This window comes from Bos indicus x Bos taurus, unplaced genomic scaffold (assembly GCF_003369695.1).
Source record: "Bos indicus x Bos taurus breed Angus x Brahman F1 hybrid unplaced genomic scaffold, Bos_hybrid_MaternalHap_v2.0 tig00001244_arrow_arrow_obj, whole genome shotgun sequence".
Taxonomy (NCBI): domain Eukaryota; kingdom Metazoa; phylum Chordata; class Mammalia; order Artiodactyla; family Bovidae; genus Bos; species Bos indicus x Bos taurus.
Genome location: NW_020867394.1, coordinates 1 through 19,240, shown reverse-complemented (window position 1 = coordinate 19,240; position 19,240 = coordinate 1). Strand labels below are relative to the sequence as shown.

The 19,240-nt window shown below is 36.6% G+C and overlaps 1 protein-coding gene across 1 annotated transcript in view; it reads left to right on the top strand.

Moving 5' to 3' along the window:
- LOC113888718 (sentrin-specific protease 6-like) overlaps positions 1-16,380 on the top strand; it is a 32,919-nt gene extending 16,539 nt beyond the window's left edge. The window contains exons 9-16 of the mRNA XM_027535748.1: positions 3,274-3,444; positions 4,387-4,420; positions 5,049-5,243; positions 6,192-6,418; positions 13,187-13,357; positions 14,300-14,333; positions 14,961-15,155; positions 16,104-16,380. Of these exons, the coding sequence (XP_027391549.1) occupies positions 3,274-3,444; positions 4,387-4,420; positions 5,049-5,243; positions 6,192-6,418; positions 13,187-13,357; positions 14,300-14,333; positions 14,961-15,155; positions 16,104-16,345 (1,269 nt within the window). The 3' untranslated portion in view covers positions 16,346-16,380. The remainder of the gene's footprint in view (positions 1-3,273; positions 3,445-4,386; positions 4,421-5,048; positions 5,244-6,191; positions 6,419-13,186; positions 13,358-14,299; positions 14,334-14,960; positions 15,156-16,103) is intronic.
- Positions 16,381-19,240: the final 2,860 nt, after the last annotated feature.

Genomic DNA, 19,240 nt, shown 5'->3' with positions numbered 1-19,240 from the left:
CTGTATGTGTTTACTGCTTTGTGGTGTAAGATGAATGTGGGTATGAAACAAAACCATCGGTGTGTCTAGTGCTCTCCAATATATTTTGTTTACTCAAATGTATAATATATATATATATATTTTTTAAACTGGTTGTTAAAAGCCACTGGATTGATTTTTATAGCCTATGATTGCAGCCCACACTTGGGGAAAAGACAGCATTATTATTCACAATGAAAGATTTTGATCAGAAAAGTGACATGTAATTGTTTCCTTAAGGTCATTTTGACAAGCAGGTTTATTGTGAATGTCTAGATGAGAGATGATTTAAGCAAATTCAATTAAGGTGATATAAGAAGCCTAGTTAAGGCATTTCAGTTGCAGTGAAGAAGAAATAATGAAATGTTTTAAGAGGTAGAGTTGTTTAGCAGAAGTCCTGGACTGATCAACTGCATATTAAGATAAATAAATAGGTGTCAAATAACTCCTAGTTTTCTTACTAGTGAGATGTCCAAATGATGTTGCCACTCACCGAACTGTGATATGACAAAAGGGACCGTGTCAGTAAACAATTGTATATATGATTATAGAGGTCAGTTGAGTTCTGACCTAGAGACACATAGAGATAGAAGGCTTTACAGATAGTAGTTTAATTGGGAGAATGGATGAAATTGCCCAGTGAGGGATACAGAATGAGAAAAAGGGCCATAAGGACAAACCCTGCAGAGGAGATTTTAAGAGAGAGCGAGTAAGGAGACCGTAGATTCTGAAGGTATTTGAGAGGTAAGAATTTTAAAATAAAGATTTGCTGGCAAGAGAAACTGTCCTAGATTTTAAAGGCCTAACTTTGCATATGTAGATTCTTTTGAAACCTCACACATATTCAAGGACAAGTTCAAAGTTCTTGATAACTTAAGTTAAAGGATATTATTTCATAAAAATACCCAACAAATCATACGGAAAGATCTTCAGTGTTATTAATCGTCAGAGAAATGAACGTCAAAACCACAGTGAGATCTCACCTCACACCCATTAAGTAGGATGCCTGCTTTATTAAAAAAAAAAAAAAAAAAAATCCCCCAAAACAACCAGTATACAAGAGAATGTGAACAAGTTCCAGCCCTGGTACACAGCTGGCTGGAGTATAAGACGGGAACAGCCTCTGCAGAAGACCGTGTTGTGGTTCCTCAAGAAATTAAAAAATAGAACTGCCATTTGACCCAGCAGCCCTACTTCTGGATGTACAAAAGAATTGAAGGTAGAGCTATTTGAGAGATGTTTGCATACCCATGTTCATAGTAGCACTATTCATAATAGCCAAAATGTGGAAGCAACACGTATGTTCATTGATGGATGAGGTTATAAACAAAATGTGATATATATATAATGGAGTACTATTCACCCTTAAAAGGAAGGAAACCCTTCGCATGCTGCAACACGGACGAACCTGAACGCATTATACAGTGTGAAATGAGACCGTCACAAAAAGACAAACACTGTATGAATTCACTTACATGAGGAACTGAAGTAGTCAAATTCATAGAACAGCAAAGCACTGATGACCCAGGGCTGCAGAGCAAGGGAAAAGGGAGTTACTGTTTAATGGATATAGAGTTTTGGTTTTGCAAAATAAAGTTTTGGAGATCTGTTTCACACAGTATGAATATACTTAACATTATTGGATTGTACACTTAAAAATGGTTAAGATTGTAAACTGTCGTGCATTTTTTCCATAATTTTTCAAGAGACGTTATGTCTTTGTGTATACTACCGTAAGAAACCAAGCAGCTGCAAAATCTTAAGCAATTGTGTAGGACAGTGCTGGATAAAGTGTTGTATGAATGTCAGCTAGGTCAAGTTTGACAGCACTGTTCATGTCATCTTTGTCCTTAGTGATTTTATACCTGCTTGTTCTCTCAGCTCCTGAGAAAGTCATTGATCTCCAACCATAATTACTGACTTGTCTCTTTCTCCTTAATGTATTGTGAAGCTCTTTTGTTAGGTACATGCATGTTAATGTCTTCTTGGAGAATCAAGCCCCTTATCATTACATAATATTCCTTTTTATTCTTGATAATCTCCTTGTTTTTAATCGTAGTTTGTTCAAAATTAATATAGCAACTGCTGTGCTTCTGTGGCTTTTTTTTTTTTTTTTTTTTTAATCCACGTTTTATCAACTAAAGCTACAGAAAACTATCTTGAGGTCTAAATATTTAAAAGGAAATATTATGCTTCATAGAGGTCATTCTGGCATAGATCATGGACTGTTTCACGTCTGCCCGTAAGAATCCAAGACATCAGACCGTTGACGTCATCCTTTTAAGGTTATAAGGCCCCACAGTTTTGATTAACTCGGGCCTGATGCTCAAATACTTACTTTTAATTATTTCATTATTTTAAATTAACAGCAAAACTTTCTACCCTAAGACTTACAAAGAAATTATTTATGCTGCAATGATAAATAAAATATACTTAAAGTACAGTACTTTGGGTTTCACCGCTAAAAATATTTGGAGAAGGCGATGGCACCCCACTCCAGTACTCTTGCCTGGAAAACCCCATGGACGCAGGAGCCTGGTGGGCTGCAGTCCATGGGGTCGCGAAGACTCGGACACGACTGAGCGACTTCACTTTCACTTTTCACTTTCCGTGCATTGGAGAAGGAAATGGCAACCCACTCCAGTGTTCTTGCCTGGAGAATCCCAGGGACGGGGGAGCCTGGTGGGCTGCCGTCTATGGGGTCACACAGAGTCGGACACGACTGAAGTGACTTAGCAGTAGCAGTAGTAAATATATACTTGCAAAGACACGTTTATATTATGATTAATTTGCATTTGGGAATGACTGTGAAATCTTAATTTAACAGATCAAGTCATTTAATAGTTTTTAATATATAAAGAACCATCATTTTATAATGTAAATAGCCATTTTCCTAAATTATCAGTAAGTTTTACAAGATCAAATCATTGAAAGGTAGTAAAACTGTGTTTTGAACCCAGTTCAAACTGATTTGAACTGTCTGATTTGAGCTGTCTGATTCCTAAAGTACCATTTCTCACTGCTGGGCTGTTCCTGGAGTTTCACATAATAACTAGGTAAAGTAGCAAGATGGAACGGGAAGAGTTTACGGTTACTGTTATAAAATCAATAAATACTCATGTAGCACTGTTGAAGTAAAATCAATTTTATGTTTTGATAATTACATTTCTTCTGTTGGGTCTTCTCTGCCATGTCTACTTAGTTTACAGTCTTGTTTTAGTAACTTACTAAGTGAAAATTTTTTTCCTTTTTCAGTTTGGTAATTCTATTATCACCACACCTCTAAAACGTCGCAAAGTGATTTCTCAAGAAACTTCAGTTGCTCCTGTATCTTTAAGCTGCCAAAGTTCCTCTGATACCATAGTTATAAAGTGTCGAAGTGTACGAATAGGAACACTATTCCAACTATTAATAGAACCTGTAATTGTAAGTACACACTATGCTCTTTACTACCAATTATAAGATTCAGAATTTCTTGGCTAAGACTAATATATAATATGTTAAAATTTATAAGTTAAAATATTTAATAGAACATTGCAATTATTTCAAGATTTCAAATTGCTTTAGGAATATAGACAATCATAAATAGCTACTCACCATAAAAATTAGTGGGTAAAAACTTGGTCATATGTATTCCGATAAAAAAAATTTTTTAATGATAACATAATATTCAAAGTAGTGCATAATCATTATAGGAAAATGTTTATTCTCACTGAGTCGGAAATCACTCCAGTGTGTTACCGTTTTATTCTCACGCCAGCCCAATGCATGAAAACAGTATTTTGAGGAACTTTATGAGAGAAAGAAGAATTGAAAAGCTTTGGGGTCTGCAGAAAAATGTCTTATGACATAGTGACTCCTAGAAATAGATTATTGGACTTCGGTGGCCGCCCGAGAGGCATTGTGCGTTTGAACTAGTTCAGTGTCCAGAGAAGCCAAAGAACTTTCTTTAGTCCCTTTATCTTACCTGTCATACCTGTCTCATTCTTATTCTGCTACCACCAGTCCAATTCAAATGTATATTTTCTATTTAAGATTGTAACATAATCTCCTTAATCTGCCTTCTAAGTCATATTTTTTTTTCTTTTTGATGAATCCTGTGCATTGTTATCTTCCAATACCACTGTACTTATTTTATAAGGCTTCTTAACTCGGGTGTCCTTAATTCTTTGTTTCCAACTATTTTTTTTAATGAATAGAGGCTGGAATCATTCTCGGTATTGTAGAGGTCAGATGGACAAATGCAGTACATGGATCACTTTTTTCTGCCTTCTATAGGCTAAGTCCCAAAAGCATGTCATTTAGGGTCTCCGTAGCAAAATCTTCCCCCAAAATCTATGATTGTTACTAATTTATCTTATTTTTTAGTTTTGTTTAGATTTTATCAAGATACAGCTAGAAGGTAAGCTGTTGTATGTCCTACTGCTCACTAAAGCTTTGTTTACACTAAAACACTTAACTGGAATAAAAAAATGTTGTTTTTAGAATTCACTAAGATAATTAGTTATTACATGCATCATAACAAAGGGCCTTATGCCTTAAGAGTGGAAATTTCATACTATAACATCACAGAAGCTATGTTTAAGTTTTTAAGTATTCTTCCTAAGAATTCTCTTGGCATCTGGGGAAAAAAAATGTATTTAGATACTTCTTTAAGATCAAAGATTTTTCTTCATTTTCCCACTAAAGTTACCATGTGCAAAATATAATAAATATTTGGGGGCTTCCCTGATGGCTCAGATAGTAAAGAATCTGCCTGCGGTGCAGGAGACCCAGGTTCTATCCCTGAGTCAAGAAGATCCCTTGGAGAAGGGAATGGCTACCCACTCCGCTATTCTTGCCTGGAAAATCCTTGGACAGGTTAGTGTGGCAGGCTACAGTCCATGGCGTTTTGGAGTCGGACACAACTGAGCAACTAACACTCTCACTTTCAGTTTTTCGTAATAAATATGTACTTTAACACTGTAATTCCCTACAGTTTCCTCCGTTCATGATTTTGCCCTCTTAAGAATTGATTCCTTTTTCTCCAGAACCAGAAAATGATCCTGTAGGGATTACTTTAAATACCTCTGATCTAACAAAATGTGAATGGTGTAGTGTCCGAAAATTACCAGTAGTGTTTCTTCAGACTAAACCGGCAGTTTATCAGAAGCTGAGCATGCAACTGCAGATGAACACGGAGGATAAAGTTTGGAATGACTGTAAAGGAGCAAATAAGTTAACAAGTAAGTTATGTAGAGCAAAGGTACAATACACTGGTTAGCAGACTGTGAGCTGATATCGATAGATACCTTAGATGTATTCGTCTTACCTACAATCTTGGTAATGACATTATAAGATATTACTTCCCTCATTTTATAGAAGAGGAAAAGTCCATAGAAAATGGAAGTTCTGAAGATAAAGCCCAGGTTTAGCCGTTTGGAAAGTTTTCAAAATGGGTTGAAACCCCAAAATACACATAGTCTTTATTTAACACTGTATAATCTGAGTAAGATGAGGTGTTTTGTCTTGTTTTAATGTACTGATAGACGTTGTAACTGTAAATCAGCCATCAAGTTGGAATCTTTAAAACTTAGCCTGAGTAGAAAGTTTGAAAGTTCAGTAACAGGCCTTCATCTTCTACAATAAATCAGTGTGGTTCTCCAGTTAGTTTGTTTCCCTTCCCCCTAACATTTGTGGCACAGTGTGACTAGTTGTAAAATGTTTCTCCTCACTAATTTGCTCCTTCAGCTTAATGATAAGTAAGTGATAGATAACTATGAAAGCTGCAAGAGTTGGCACATTAGTGAATATCGGTTTTTACAGTTAAATCTGGAGTTACTGCCAACTGACAGCAGTATTGATGGATTATATGTTTAAAACTCAATATACTTGGATCCTATTAGGCGAAATAAATTAGTTACATCTATGAATAGATTCATTCTAGAGCTGCTGCTAGGGTAATGTGTTCTGGTTCCTTTCTCCTAATTGACTGAAGTGACATTGTTAGGTGACAGTATTATTGGTCCTTATTTTAGTATTTATTATATAGCCACTGTATGCCAAACACTGTTTTGAACATTTACACCAGGATTTCTGGTGATATTCTTGGAAATAGCTAGTTACTTTTTATTTTAGTATCTATTTACTTATTTTTTTCTTTTAGACTTATAATTATATTGGTTTCTTTTCAGATTTGGAAGAACAATACATAATTCTAATTTTCCAGAATGGCCTTGATCCTCAGGCAACTATGCTATTTGAAAATCTTATTACTGACATTGGTATAAAGAATAATGTGTCAGATTTGTTTGTGAAGATTCCCTTTGATGCAGCCAATAGCAGACTTACTGCCTATACAGGAACCTATGAAGAAAGCATCAAAGGAAGTTGTGTGCAAAAAGAAAACAAAATTCAAAATGTAATTATTTTTTAAATGGTAACTTTAAAGGGAAATGTGTTTCATTATCATATTGCTTATTTGGAGTTAGCTCTTTTTATTTCCATTTCAGAATTATTTGCTTTTATGTGTAATTTGTAAACTACATGGTGTCAAAACATTAACGGTGGTGGGTGATTTGTGACACAAATAGTATTGGGTACAAGTCTCGGAAGTATTTTAGTTTCTTTCCACATTCTGTTCTTGCCTTTACTTTCTGTCTCCTTTTTTTTCCTCTCTTGTCCCTTTTTCTTCCCCTCACCGCCCCGCCCGCTCCCCGCCCTCAGCATACATATACATGCAGTGCTACATTCAAAGTGACTGGTATTCTAGTTCTTACATTTGCTAGTGATTCCTATTGGTGACATTGGCTTCAATACAAATAAAGGCATTTTGGTCCCTGAGGTATTGTATTTTTATGTGTAACATGTGCATACATGGTTGAAAACTTGGAAAGGAAGCACATAATCCTTTTGATTCTGACTCTCACCAGTTCTAGAATAACTGATTCTAGAATAATTGATCATGTAGTAGGTAATTCTGAAGCCACCTGAATCAAAGGCCACAATACTACTATAACATACAATATAAGTTAATCAATAGAAATATAACTTAAATACTCGAAATTTGTCTCCTACCACAGCAACTGGAGTTTGCTGACAATTTATTAGAAATACTTAAATGTTGCAGCCTGCCTACAAATTTGGAAGTAGGGCTATCCAAGGCATAATATCGGTGAAGTTGAGCAAGACTTCACCAGAAAAGAACTATCCACACAGTTAGTGGGTTGAAGAAAAGAACAGGAGGAGGAAGGGGAACCGTTCCCCTTCTTTTGCAGAATTGGCTACAGGAAATAATTCCAGAGGAAGAAAAGAGCAGTTGGAGCCATAAGGCAGCTGTGATGGACTCAGATTTTCAGTGGAAGGCTCTTTTCTTCAAGGACTCCTCGATTCTGGAGAACTGAAGCTCAATGGACTGCGTTCCCTGAGCCTCTGCTCCCATATTCCATGGATTTCCTAGGCACTGAACTTAGGTAGGCCTCCACTTGGAGAAGAAAAAAACCACTATCTGTCCTTTGGATTTTACTAACATAATCTAATTTAATATGGATGGTAGAGATCTTAGACAAGATACCAGAAAACCAGTTAACAAAAATTGGAAGTATCATTGTTCTATTAGAAAGCTACAGATAGAAAGAAAGTGGACTCTAGTTTTGCCTGTTTCTTATTTTTAATCCTTTTTAATTGAAAAGCATTCTTGCCTTTATCTTTCTGTTGAAATTTTTTCAAACTGATTTTGTGAACTGGTAATTTAATTTTCCGTACCAGGTGGCCCTTGAGTCTAAAATACAACTTAAAAACAAACAAGAATTCCAGTTTTTTGATGATGAGGAAGAAACTGGAGAGAGCCATACCATGTTCATGGGTCCTGTAGAAAAGTGAGAGGATTCCTTTACATTTGCAACACTTAAATTTCTTCTGTTTTATTACCTTTCAGTGTTATACAGACCTGTTTTTGTTTTGTCTGCTTATTTTTTAAAATTTTGTTACAGATTGATAGTACATCCCCCACCTCCAGCTAAGGGAGGCATCTCCGTTACTAATGAGGGCCTGCGTTGTCTAGGTGAAAGGAGAATTTTTAAGTGATGTTATTATAGACTTTTATTTGAAGTAAGATAATTTTCTCCTAGCCTTTCAGCAAATTTTTCACACATCATAATGTATATGTTTGTTTCCTAGAGTCAGAGTTGTATTTTGAATTCCATCAATGCCACTTACTGTGTGACATTTGGAAAGTAATGTCTCTGTATGTATTTCTTCATTTTAAAAATGAGAATAATGGGAATGCAAGGGATTTCTGTGTATTAATTTTATATCCCGTGACTTGACTTTACTGTATTCATTGATTAGCGTTAGTAATTTCTGATGGCATCTTTAGGCTTTTCCATGTAAAGGATCATGTCATCTGCAGTGAGGGTTTTACTTCTCCTTTTCCAATCTGGATTCCTTGTATTTCTATTTCTTACCTAATTGCTGTGGCTAGGACTTCCCAAACTATGTTGAATGGTAGTGCTGGAGATGGTATGGAGAAAAGGGAACCCTCTTACACTGTTTGTGGGATTGCAAACTGGAACAGCCACTTATAGAGAAGAAGGTGGAGATTCCTTAAAAAACTGGGTATAGAACCGCCACATCGCCCAGTGGTCCCAGTGCTGGGCATATACCCTGAAGAAACCAGAATTGAAAGAGAGGCTGTGCTTTCGTTGTCAGACCCAGTGTTCATTGCAGCACTATTTACATTAGCTAGAACACAGAAGCAACCTAGATGTCCATCAGCAGATGAATGGATAAAGAAGTTGTGGTACATACACACCATGGAATATTACTCAGCTTTAAGAAGGAATGCATTTGAGTCAGTGCTAATGAAGTGGATGAACCTAGAGCCTATTATACAGAGTGAAGTAAGTCAGAAGGAGGAAAACAAATACTGTATATCTAATGCATATATATGGAGTCTGATGAGTCTATCTGCAGGGCAGAAAGAGATGAATATATTAATGCATATATATGGAACTTAGAAAGATGGTACCAGTGGATGGTTCTACATGCAGGGCGGCAACGGAGACACAGACGTAAAGAACAGACGCTTGGACTCAGTGGAAAAAGGAGAGGGTGGGATGATTTGAGAGAATGGCATTAAAATATATACGTTACCCTGTGTAAAAACGTCCAGCATGTTTGATGTCCATGCGTGAAGCAGGGCACCCAAAGCTGGTGCTCTGTGACAACCTAGAGGGATAGGGTGGGGAGGACTGTGCGAGGGAGGTTCAGGATGCGGGGGAAACATGTATACCTCTGGCGAATTCATGTTGATGTGTGGCAGGAACCATCACAATATTGTAATTATCCTCAAAATTAATGAATTTTTTAAATGGGAATAATATCTAAAAGAATCATGAGAATGTACTTGAGATGCACATTTCAGGTGCTAGACAAAATAGCACGTGCAAAGTGATCATAGATAGTAGCTTATTACATTGTTACTGTTAGAGTGTTTGGGGCTTCCCTGATGGCTCAGATGGTAAAGAATCTGCCTGAGTGCGGGAGACCCGGGTACGATCCCTGAGTCAGCAAGATCCCCTGAAGAAGGAAGTGGCAACCCACTCCAGTATTCTTGCCTGGAAGAGTCCACGGACCAAGGAGCCCGGTGGGCTGTAGTCTCAAAGAGTCAGAGATGACTGAATGGCTGAGCACACATACACACTGTGTTAGAAGTTTATGATTTTATAGGGAATACAATATGGGATTAAAGCATTGACAGAAGCATTAACGTGGTACAAATATAGCAGAAAAAGAAAGCATCACTCTCTTTGGGGGTTGAGAAATGAAGAATCAAGAAGCTTTCCTTGAAGGGCCTACATCATGATCTGGAATACACATACATAACATGTATGTGTAGTGTGTTTATGTATGTATAAACTGTATGTGTTTACTGCTTTGTGGTGTAAGATGAATGTGGGTATGAAACAAAACCATCGGTGTGTCTAGTGCTCTCCAATATATTTTGTTTACTCAAATGTATAATATATATATATATATTTTTTAAACTGGTTGTTAAAAGCCACTGGATTGATTTTTATAGCCTATGATTGCAGCCCACACTTGGGGAAAAGACAGCATTATTATTCACAATGAAAGATTTTGATCAGAAAAGTGACATGTAATTGTTTCCTTAAGGTCATTTTGACAAGCAGGTTTATTGTGAATGTCTAGATGAGAGATGATTTAAGCAAATTCAATTAAGGTGATATAAGAAGCCTAGTTAAGGCATTTCAGTTGCAGTGAAGAAGAAATAATGAAATGTTTTAAGAGGTAGAGTTGTTTAGCAGAAGTCCTGGACTGATCAACTGCATATTAAGATAAATAAATAGGTGTCAAATAACTCCTAGTTTTCTTACTAGTGAGATGTCCAAATGATGTTGCCACTCACCGAACTGTGATATGACAAAAGGGACCGTGTCAGTAAACAATTGTATATATGATTATAGAGGTCAGTTGAGTTCTGACCTAGAGACACATAGAGATAGAAGGCTTTACAGATAGTAGTTTAATTGGGAGAATGGATGAAATTGCCCAGTGAGGGATACAGAATGAGAAAAAGGGCCATAAGGACAAACCCTGCAGAGGAGATTTTAAGAGAGAGCGAGTAAGGAGACCGTAGATTCTGAAGGTATTTGAGAGGTAAGAATTTTAAAATAAAGATTTGCTGGCAAGAGAAACTGTCCTAGATTTTAAAGGCCTAACTTTGCATATGTAGATTCTTTTGAAACCTCACACATATTCAAGGACAAGTTCAAAGTTCTTGATAACTTAAGTTAAAGGATATTATTTCATAAAAATACCCAACAAATCATACGGAAAGATCTTCAGTGTTATTAATCGTCAGAGAAATGAACGTCAAAACCACAGTGAGATCTCACCTCACACCCATTAAGTAGGATGCCTGCTTTATTAAAAAAAAAAAAAAAAAAATCCCCCAAAACAACCAGTATACAAGAGAATGTGAACAAGTTCCAGCCCTGGTACACAGCTGGCTGGAGTATAAGACGGGAACAGCCTCTGCAGAAGACCGTGTTGTGGTTCCTCAAGAAATTAAAAAATAGAACTGCCATTTGACCCAGCAGCCCTACTTCTGGATGTACAAAAGAATTGAAGGTAGAGCTATTTGAGAGATGTTTGCATACCCATGTTCATAGTAGCACTATTCATAATAGCCAAAATGTGGAAGCAACACGTATGTTCATTGATGGATGAGGTTATAAACAAAATGTGATATATATATAATGGAGTACTATTCACCCTTAAAAGGAAGGAAACCCTTCGCATGCTGCAACACGGACGAACCTGAACGCATTATACAGTGTGAAATGAGACCGTCACAAAAAGACAAACACTGTATGAATTCACTTACATGAGGAACTGAAGTAGTCAAATTCATAGAACAGCAAAGCACTGATGACCCAGGGCTGCAGAGCAAGGGAAAAGGGAGTTACTGTTTAATGGATATAGAGTTTTGGTTTTGCAAAATAAAGTTTTGGAGATCTGTTTCACACAGTATGAATATACTTAACATTATTGGATTGTACACTTAAAAATGGTTAAGATTGTAAACTGTCGTGCATTTTTTCCATAATTTTTCAAGAGACGTTATGTCTTTGTGTATACTACCGTAAGAAACCAAGCAGCTGCAAAATCTTAAGCAATTGTGTAGGACAGTGCTGGATAAAGTGTTGTATGAATGTCAGCTAGGTCAAGTTTGACAGCACTGTTCATGTCATCTTTGTCCTTAGTGATTTTATACCTGCTTGTTCTCTCAGCTCCTGAGAAAGTCATTGATCTCCAACCATAATTACTGACTTGTCTCTTTCTCCTTAATGTATTGTGAAGCTCTTTTGTTAGGTACATGCATGTTAATGTCTTCTTGGAGAATCAAGCCCCTTATCATTACATAATATTCCTTTTTATTCTTGATAATCTCCTTGTTTTTAATCGTAGTTTGTTCAAAATTAATATAGCAACTGCTGTGCTTCTGTGGCTTTTTTTTTTTTTTTTTTTTTAATCCACGTTTTATCAACTAAAGCTACAGAAAACTATCTTGAGGTCTAAATATTTAAAAGGAAATATTATGCTTCATAGAGGTCATTCTGGCATAGATCATGGACTGTTTCACGTCTGCCCGTAAGAATCCAAGACATCAGACCGTTGACGTCATCCTTTTAAGGTTATAAGGCCCCACAGTTTTGATTAACTCGGGCCTGATGCTCAAATACTTACTTTTAATTATTTCATTATTTTAAATTAACAGCAAAACTTTCTACCCTAAGACTTACAAAGAAATTATTTATGCTGCAATGATAAATAAAATATACTTAAAGTACAGTACTTTGGGTTTCACCGCTAAAAATATTTGGAGAAGGCGATGGCACCCCACTCCAGTACTCTTGCCTGGAAAACCCCATGGACGCAGGAGCCTGGTGGGCTGCAGTCCATGGGGTCGCGAAGACTCGGACACGACTGAGCGACTTCACTTTCACTTTTCACTTTCCGTGCATTGGAGAAGGAAATGGCAACCCACTCCAGTGTTCTTGCCTGGAGAATCCCAGGGACGGGGAGCCTGGTGGGCTGCCGTCTATGGGGTCACACAGAGTCGGACACGACTGAAGTGACTTAGCAGTAGCAGTAGTAAATATATACTTGCAAAGACACGTTTATATTATGATTAATTTGCATTTGGGAATGACTGTGAAATCTTAATTTAACAGATCAAGTCATTTAATAGTTTTTAATATATAAAGAACCATCATTTTATAATGTAAATAGCCATTTTCCTAAATTATCAGTAAGTTTTACAAGATCAAATCATTGAAAGGTAGTAAAACTGTGTTTTGAACCCAGTTCAAACTGATTTGAACTGTCTGATTTGAGCTGTCTGATTCCTAAAGTACCATTTCTCACTGCTGGGCTGTTCCTGGAGTTTCACATAATAACTAGGTAAAGTAGCAAGATGGAACGGGAAGAGTTTACGGTTACTGTTATAAAATCAATAAATACTCATGTAGCACTGTTGAAGTAAAATCAATTTTATGTTTTGATAATTACATTTCTTCTGTTGGGTCTTCTCTGCCATGTCTACTTAGTTTACAGTCTTGTTTTAGTAACTTACTAAGTGAAAATTTTTTTCCTTTTTCAGTTTGGTAATTCTATTATCACCACACCTCTAAAACGTCGCAAAGTGATTTCTCAAGAAACTTCAGTTGCTCCTGTATCTTTAAGCTGCCAAAGTTCCTCTGATACCATAGTTATAAAGTGTCGAAGTGTACGAATAGGAACACTATTCCAACTATTAATAGAACCTGTAATTGTAAGTACACACTATGCTCTTTACTACCAATTATAAGATTCAGAATTTCTTGGCTAAGACTAATATATAATATGTTAAAATTTATAAGTTAAAATATTTAATAGAACATTGCAATTATTTCAAGATTTCAAATTGCTTTAGGAATATAGACAATCATAAATAGCTACTCACCATAAAAATTAGTGGGTAAAAACTTGGTCATATGTATTCCGATAAAAAAAATTTTTTAATGATAACATAATATTCAAAGTAGTGCATAATCATTATAGGAAAATGTTTATTCTCACTGAGTCGGAAATCACTCCAGTGTGTTACCGTTTTATTCTCACGCCAGCCCAATGCATGAAAACAGTATTTTGAGGAACTTTATGAGAGAAAGAAGAATTGAAAAGCTTTGGGGTCTGCAGAAAAATGTCTTATGACATAGTGACTCCTAGAAATAGATTATTGGACTTCGGTGGCCGCCCGAGAGGCATTGTGCGTTTGAACTAGTTCAGTGTCCAGAGAAGCCAAAGAACTTTCTTTAGTCCCTTTATCTTACCTGTCATACCTGTCTCATTCTTATTCTGCTACCACCAGTCCAATTCAAATGTATATTTTCTATTTAAGATTGTAACATAATCTCCTTAATCTGCCTTCTAAGTCATATTTTTTTTTCTTTTTGATGAATCCTGTGCATTGTTATCTTCCAATACCACTGTACTTATTTTATAAGGCTTCTTAACTCGGGTGTCCTTAATTCTTTGTTTCCAACTATTTTTTTTAATGAATAGAGGCTGGAATCATTCTCGGTATTGTAGAGGTCAGATGGACAAATGCAGTACATGGATCACTTTTTTCTGCCTTCTATAGGCTAAGTCCCAAAAGCATGTCATTTAGGGTCTCCGTAGCAAAATCTTCCCCCAAAATCTATGATTGTTACTAATTTATCTTATTTTTTAGTTTTGTTTAGATTTTATCAAGATACAGCTAGAAGGTAAGCTGTTGTATGTCCTACTGCTCACTAAAGCTTTGTTTACACTAAAACACTTAACTGGAATAAAAAAATGTTGTTTTTAGAATTCACTAAGATAATTAGTTATTACATGCATCATAACAAAGGGCCTTATGCCTTAAGAGTGGAAATTTCATACTATAACATCACAGAAGCTATGTTTAAGTTTTTAAGTATTCTTCCTAAGAATTCTCTTGGCATCTGGGGAAAAAAAATGTATTTAGATACTTCTTTAAGATCAAAGATTTTTCTTCATTTTCCACTAAAGTTACCATGTGCAAAATATAATAAATATTTGGGGGCTTCCCTGATGGCTCAGATAGTAAAGAATCTGCCTGCGGTGCAGGAGACCCAGGTTCTATCCCTGAGTCAAGAAGATCCCTTGGAGAAGGGAATGGCTACCCACTCCGCTATTCTTGCCTGGAAAATCCTTGGACAGGTTAGTGTGGCAGGCTACAGTCCATGGCGTTTTGGAGTCGGACACAACTGAGCAACTAACACTCTCACTTTCAGTTTTTCGTAATAAATATGTACTTTAACACTGTAATTCCCTACAGTTTCCTCCGTTCATGATTTTGCCCTCTTAAGAATTGATTCCTTTTTCTCCAGAACCAGAAAATGATCCTGTAGGGATTACTTTAAATACCTCTGATCTAACAAAATGTGAATGGTGTAGTGTCCGAAAATTACCAGTAGTGTTTCTTCAGACTAAACCGGCAGTTTATCAGAAGCTGAGCATGCAACTGCAGATGAACACGGAGGATAAAGTTTGGAATGACTGTAAAGGAGCAAATAAGTTAACAAGTAAGTTATGTAGAGCAAAGGTACAATACACTGGTTAGCAGACTGTGAGCTGATATCGATAGATACCTTAGATGTATTCGTCTTACCTACAATCTTGGTAATGACATTATAAGATATTACTTCCCTCATTTTATAGAAGAGGAAAAGTCCATAGAAAATGGAAGTTCTGAAGATAAAGCCCAGGTTTAGCCGTTTGGAAAGTTTTCAAAATGGGTTGAAACCCCAAAATACACATAGTCTTTATTTAACACTGTATAATCTGAGTAAGATGAGGTGTTTTGTCTTGTTTTAATGTACTGATAGACGTTGTAACTGTAAATCAGCCATCAAGTTGGAATCTTTAAAACTTAGCCTGAGTAGAAAGTTTGAAAGTTCAGTAACAGGCCTTCATCTTCTACAATAAATCAGTGTGGTTCTCCAGTTAGTTTGTTTCCCTTCCCCCTAACATTTGTGGCACAGTGTGACTAGTTGTAAAATGTTTCTCCTCACTAATTTGCTCCTTCAGCTTAATGATAAGTAAGTGATAGATAACTATGAAAGCTGCAAGAGTTGGCACATTAGTGAATATCGGTTTTTACAGTTAAATCTGGAGTTACTGCCAACTGACAGCAGTATTGATGGATTATATGTTTAAAACTCAATATACTTGGATCCTATTAGGCGAAATAAATTAGTTACATCTATGAATAGATTCATTCTAGAGCTGCTGCTAGGGTAATGTGTTCTGGTTCCTTTCTCCTAATTGACTGAAGTGACATTGTTAGGTGACAGTATTATTGGTCCTTATTTTAGTATTTATTATATAGCCACTGTATGCCAAACACTGTTTTGAACATTTACACCAGGATTTCTGGTGATATTCTTGGAAATAGCTAGTTACTTTTTATTTTAGTATCTATTTACTTATTTTTTTCTTTTAGACTTATAATTATATTGGTTTCTTTTCAGATTTGGAAGAACAATACATAATTCTAATTTTCCAGAATGGCCTTGATCCTCAGGCAACTATGCTATTTGAAAATCTTATTACTGACATTGGTATAAAGAATAATGTGTCAGATTTGTTTGTGAAGATTCCCTTTGATGCAGCCAATAGCAGACTTACTGCCTATACAGGAACCTATGAAGAAAGCATCAAAGGAAGTTGTGTGCAAAAAGAAAACAAAATTCAAAATGTAATTATTTTTTAAATGGTAACTTTAAAGGGAAATGTGTTTCATTATCATATTGCTTATTTGGAGTTAGCTCTTTTTATTTCCATTTCAGAATTATTTGCTTTTATGTGTAATTTGTAAACTACATGGTGTCAAAACATTAACGGTGGTGGGTGATTTGTGACACAAATAGTATTGGGTACAAGTCTCGGAAGTATTTTAGTTTCTTTCCACATTCTGTTCTTGCCTTTACTTTCTGTCTCCTTTTTTTTCCTCTCTTGTCCCTTTTTCTTCCCTCACCGCCCCGCCCGCTCCCCGCCCTCAGCATACATATACATGCAGTGCTACATTCAAAGTGACTGGTATTCTAGTTCTTACATTTGCTAGTGATTCCTATTGGTGACATTGGCTTCAATACAAATAAAGGCATTTTGGTCCCTGAGGTATTGTATTTTTATGTGTAACATGTGCATACATGGTTGAAAACTTGGAAAGGAAGCACATAATCCTTTTGATTCTGACTCTCACCAGTTCTAGAATAACTGATTCTAGAATAATTGATCATGTAGTAGGTAATTCTGAAGCCACCTGAATCAAAGGCCACAATACTACTATAACATACAATATAAGTTAATCAATAGAAATATAACTTAATACTCGAAATTTGTCTCCTACCACAGCAACTGGAGTTTGCTGACAATTTATTAGAAATACTTAAATGTTTGCAGCCTGCCTACAAATTTGGAAGTAGGGCTATCCAAGGCATAATATCGGTGAAGTTGAGCAAGACTTCACCAGAAAAGAACTATCCACACAGTTAGTGGGTGAAGAAAAGAACAGGAGGAGGAAGGGGAACCGTTCCCCTTCTTTTGCAGAATTGGCTACAGGAAATAATTCCAGAGGAAGAAAAGAGGCAGTTGGAGCCATAAGGCAGCTGTGATGGACTCAGATTTTCAGTGGAAGGCTCTTTTCTTCAAGGACTCCTCGATTCTGGAGAACTGAAGCTCAATGGACTGCGTTCCCTGAGCCTCTGCTCCCATATTCCATGGATTTCCTAGGCACTGAACTTAGGTAGGCCTCCACTTGGAGAAGAAAAAAACCACTATCTGTCCTTTGGATTTTACTAACATAATCTAATTTAATATGGATGGTAGAGATTTAGACAAGATACCAGAAACCAGTTAACAAAAATTGGAAGTATCATTGTTCTATAGAAAGCTACAGATTAGAAAGAAAGTGGACTCTAGTTTTGCCTGTTTCTTATTTTAATCCTTTTTAATTGAAAAGCATTCTTGCCTTTATCTTTCTGTTGAAATTTTTTCAAACTGATTTTGTGAACTGGTAATTAATTTTCCGTACCAGGTGGCCCTTGAGTCTAAAATACAACTTAAAAACAAACAAGAATTCCCAGTTTTTGATGATGAGGAAGAACTGGAGAGAGCCATACCATGTTCATGGGTCCTGTAGAAAAGTGAGAGGATTCCTTTACATTGCAACACTTAAATTTCTTCTGTTTTATTACCTTTCAGTGTTATACAGACCTGTTTTTGTTTTGTCTGCTTATTTTTTAAAATTTTGTTACAGATTGATGTACATCCCCACCTCCACTAAGGGAGGCATCTCCGTACTAATGAGGGCCTGCGTTGTCTAGGTGAAAGGAGAATTTTAAGTGATGTTATTAATAGACTTTTATTTGAAGTAAGATAATTTTCTCCTAGGCTTTCAGCAATTTTTCACACATCATAATGTATATGTTTGTTTTCCTAGAGTCAGAGTTGTATTTGAATTCCATCAATGCCACTTACTGTGTGACATTTGGAAAGTAATGTCTCTGTATGTATTTCTTCATTTTAAAATGAGAATACTGGAATGCACGGGATTTCTGTGTATTAATTTTATATCCCGTGACTTGACTTTACTGTATTCATTGATTAGCGTTAGTAATTTCTGATGGCATCTTTAGGCTTTTCCATGTAAAGGATCATGTCATCTGCAGTGAGGGTTTTACTTCTCCTTTTCCAATCTGGATTCCTTGTATTTCTATTTCTTACCTAATTGCTGTGGCTAGGACTTCCCAAACTATGTTGAATGGTAGTGCTGGAGATGGTATGGAGAAAAGGGAACCCTCTTACATACTGTTGTGGGATTGCAAACTGGAACAGGCCACTTATAGAAGAAAGGTGGAGATTCCTTAAAAAACTGGGTATAGACCGCACATCGCCCAGTGGTCCCAGTGCTGGGCATATACCCTGAAGAAACCAGAATTGAAAGAGAGGCTGTGCTTTCGTTGTCAGACCCAGTGTTCATTGCAGCACTATTTACATTAGCTAGAACACAGAAGCAACCTAGATGTCCATCAGCAGATGAATGGATAAAGAAGTTGTGGTACATACACACCATGGAATATTACTCAGCTTTAAGAAGGAATGCATTTGAGTCAGTGCTAATGAAGTGGATGAACCTAGAGCCTATTATACAGAGTGAAGTAAGTCAGAAGGAGGAAAACAAATACTGTATATCTAATGCATATATATGGAGTCTGATGAGTCTATCTGCAGGGCAGAAAGAGATGAATATATTAATGCATATATATGGAACTTAGAAAGATGGTACCAGTGGATGGTTCTACATGCAGGGCGGCAACGGAGACACAGACGTAAAGAACAGACGCTTGGACTCAGTGGAAAAAGGAGAGGGTGGGATGATTTGAGAGAATGGCATTAAAATATATACGTTACCCTGTGTAAAAACGTCCAGCATGTTGATGTCCATGCGTGAAGCAGCACCCAAAGCTGGTGCTCTGTGACAACCTAGAGGGATAGGGTGGGGAGGACTGTGCGGAGGGGACCAAGGAGCCCGGTGGGCTGTAGTCTCCAAAGAGTCAGAGATGACTGAATGGCTGAGCACACATACACACTGTGTTAGAAGTTT